General features: G+C 67.0%; 2 protein-coding genes across 2 annotated transcripts; both read right to left on the bottom strand.

Moving 5' to 3' along the window:
- Window positions 1–400: 400 nt before the first annotated feature.
- LOC119569215 (proline-rich protein HaeIII subfamily 1-like) lies at window positions 401–1,164 on the bottom strand. Its single transcript, XM_037917477.1, has 2 exons — window positions 843–1,164; window positions 401–519 (listed from the first exon to the last, which is right to left on the bottom strand). The coding sequence occupies exons 1-2, from the start codon at window positions 1,162–1,164 to the stop codon at window positions 401–403; spliced, it is 441 nt and encodes a 146-aa protein (XP_037773405.1).
- Window positions 1,165–1,180: 16 nt separating this feature from the next.
- On the bottom strand, window positions 1,181–1,666 carry LOC119569216 (proline-rich proteoglycan 2-like). The gene has a single exon (XM_037917478.1). The coding sequence runs from the start codon at window positions 1,664–1,666 to the stop codon at window positions 1,181–1,183; it is 486 nt and encodes a 161-aa protein (XP_037773406.1).
- Window positions 1,667–1,702: the final 36 nt, after the last annotated feature.

Raw genomic sequence — 1,702 nt, 5'->3', positions numbered from 1 at the left:
AACTCCTCACAGTTAGTATTCCCGTTTTTGGTTTCTGTCTTCATGAAGATACTTGACTTTTTTTTTACAGCAGCAATTGCTGCCCATTTTGGGTGTGGGTAAAAAGGGGAAAGCTTGACATGGGACAGAAGCACCCCCTCGGAAAAGGGAAAAAAAAAAAAAAAAAAAAAAGTGGAAGTGACGTTCGCCATGGGCGCAGGGGAACTGGCACACCCAGTGGAGAATATCATCAGAGAACCACAAGCCCAAAATGCCGCAACGAGGCTCCGTGGCCCCCATTCTAAAAGGTGATGGGCCCCCAGGACCACCCTTTTCCCTATCCGCATTTCCCCCGGAGAATTTTAGGGCCTGCCTTCTCTGAGACTGCTGCACCATCGCTGTTCCCCCCAAAGGTCTTTTGCTAAAACCCGGGAGTTTCCCCCCGCTCCTTCGGAGGCAGGGTCCCCCCGCTTATCTCGGAAGGCAGCTCCTTGGGGTCCCGGACCCAGTCCTCCAGGGTGTCCCCCCGGCGGCAAACTCCTTCGGGGCGTTTATAATTTTTTTTTTAAAGGCGCGTCCTCGGAAGGCAGTTCCTTCGGCGGGCCCCTCCCTCCCGGACGGCCCCCGTTTCCCTTTGGCGCGTCCTCGGAGCCAGCTCCCCCCTCCTCCCACTCCCCCGGGGTGTCCCCCGGGGGGGCAGTTCTTCGGGCCGTCCTTGGAGGCCCCGTTCCCTTCGGGCCCCCTCCTCGGAGGCGGGCCCCCCCGGGTGTTTCCTCGGGGGGCAGTTTTTTTCCCCCCCCCCCCCCTTGGCGGCAAGTTCCTTTTGGCGGTCCCCGGGGGAAAACAGTTTTTTCCCCCCGGGCGTCCTCGGAGGGGAGTCCTTCCCCGGGGTCCTCGGCAGGCAGCCCCCTTGGCGCCCCCCGGGCAGGCATTCCTTCGGCGCGCCCCTCGGACGGGCAAGTCCTTCGGCGCGCCCCCGGCAGGGCGCTCCTGCGGCATATTTCGGACGGGCCCCCGGGGTTTGTCCTCGGCGGGGGAGTCCTTCGGGGTCCTCGGCGGCGCTCCCCCCGGGTGCCCCTCGGCAGGCGCCCCCTTGGGGGGCGCCCCCTGGGGACGCCACTTTCCCCCGGGGTGTTTCGGCAGCGCCCCCTTGGGGCGCGTCCTCGGAGGGCCAGTCCTCGGCATACCCCCGGGGGAGGGGTTAGCTCCCCCGGGGTGTCCTCGGAAAAGGGCAGCCCCCTTCCCGGTGCGTCCCCTCGGGGCCCATTTTCCCTTCGGCGGCCCCTGGCAGGAAGCTCCTTCGGGGGCCCCCTCGGAAAAAGGCAGCTCCTTCGGGCGCCCCCCCTCGGACGGGCTTCCAGGGTGGTCCTGGGGCAGGCAGCCCCCTTCGGCGGTCCTCGGCAGGCAGTCCTTCGGCGGTCCCGGAAAGGGGCAGCCCCTTTTCGGGCCGGCGCGGCAGGCAGCTCCTTCGGCGCGCCCCCTCGGCAGGCAGTTCCTTTTCGGCCCGGGTCCTCGGACGGCAGTTCCCCCAGTGTGTCCTTGGACCGGCAGTCCCCCCCAGGTGTCCTCGGAGCAGCTCTTTCGGCGGCCCCGGGGGCCAGCCCCTTCGGGCGCCCCCCGGGGACGGCAGCTCCTCCAGGGTGTCCTCGGCAGGCCCCCCCCCTTCGGCGCGTCCTCTGGCAGGCATTTTTCCTTTCCAGCGCGTCCTCGGAGGAAAGGGGCC

Source organism: Penaeus monodon, unplaced genomic scaffold (genome assembly GCF_015228065.2).
Source record: "Penaeus monodon isolate SGIC_2016 unplaced genomic scaffold, NSTDA_Pmon_1 PmonScaffold_13417, whole genome shotgun sequence".
Lineage (NCBI taxonomy): Eukaryota > Metazoa > Arthropoda > Malacostraca > Decapoda > Penaeidae > Penaeus > Penaeus monodon.
The sequence above is the reverse complement of the archived record's forward strand: the minus strand, read 5'-3'. Positions and strand labels throughout refer to the sequence as shown.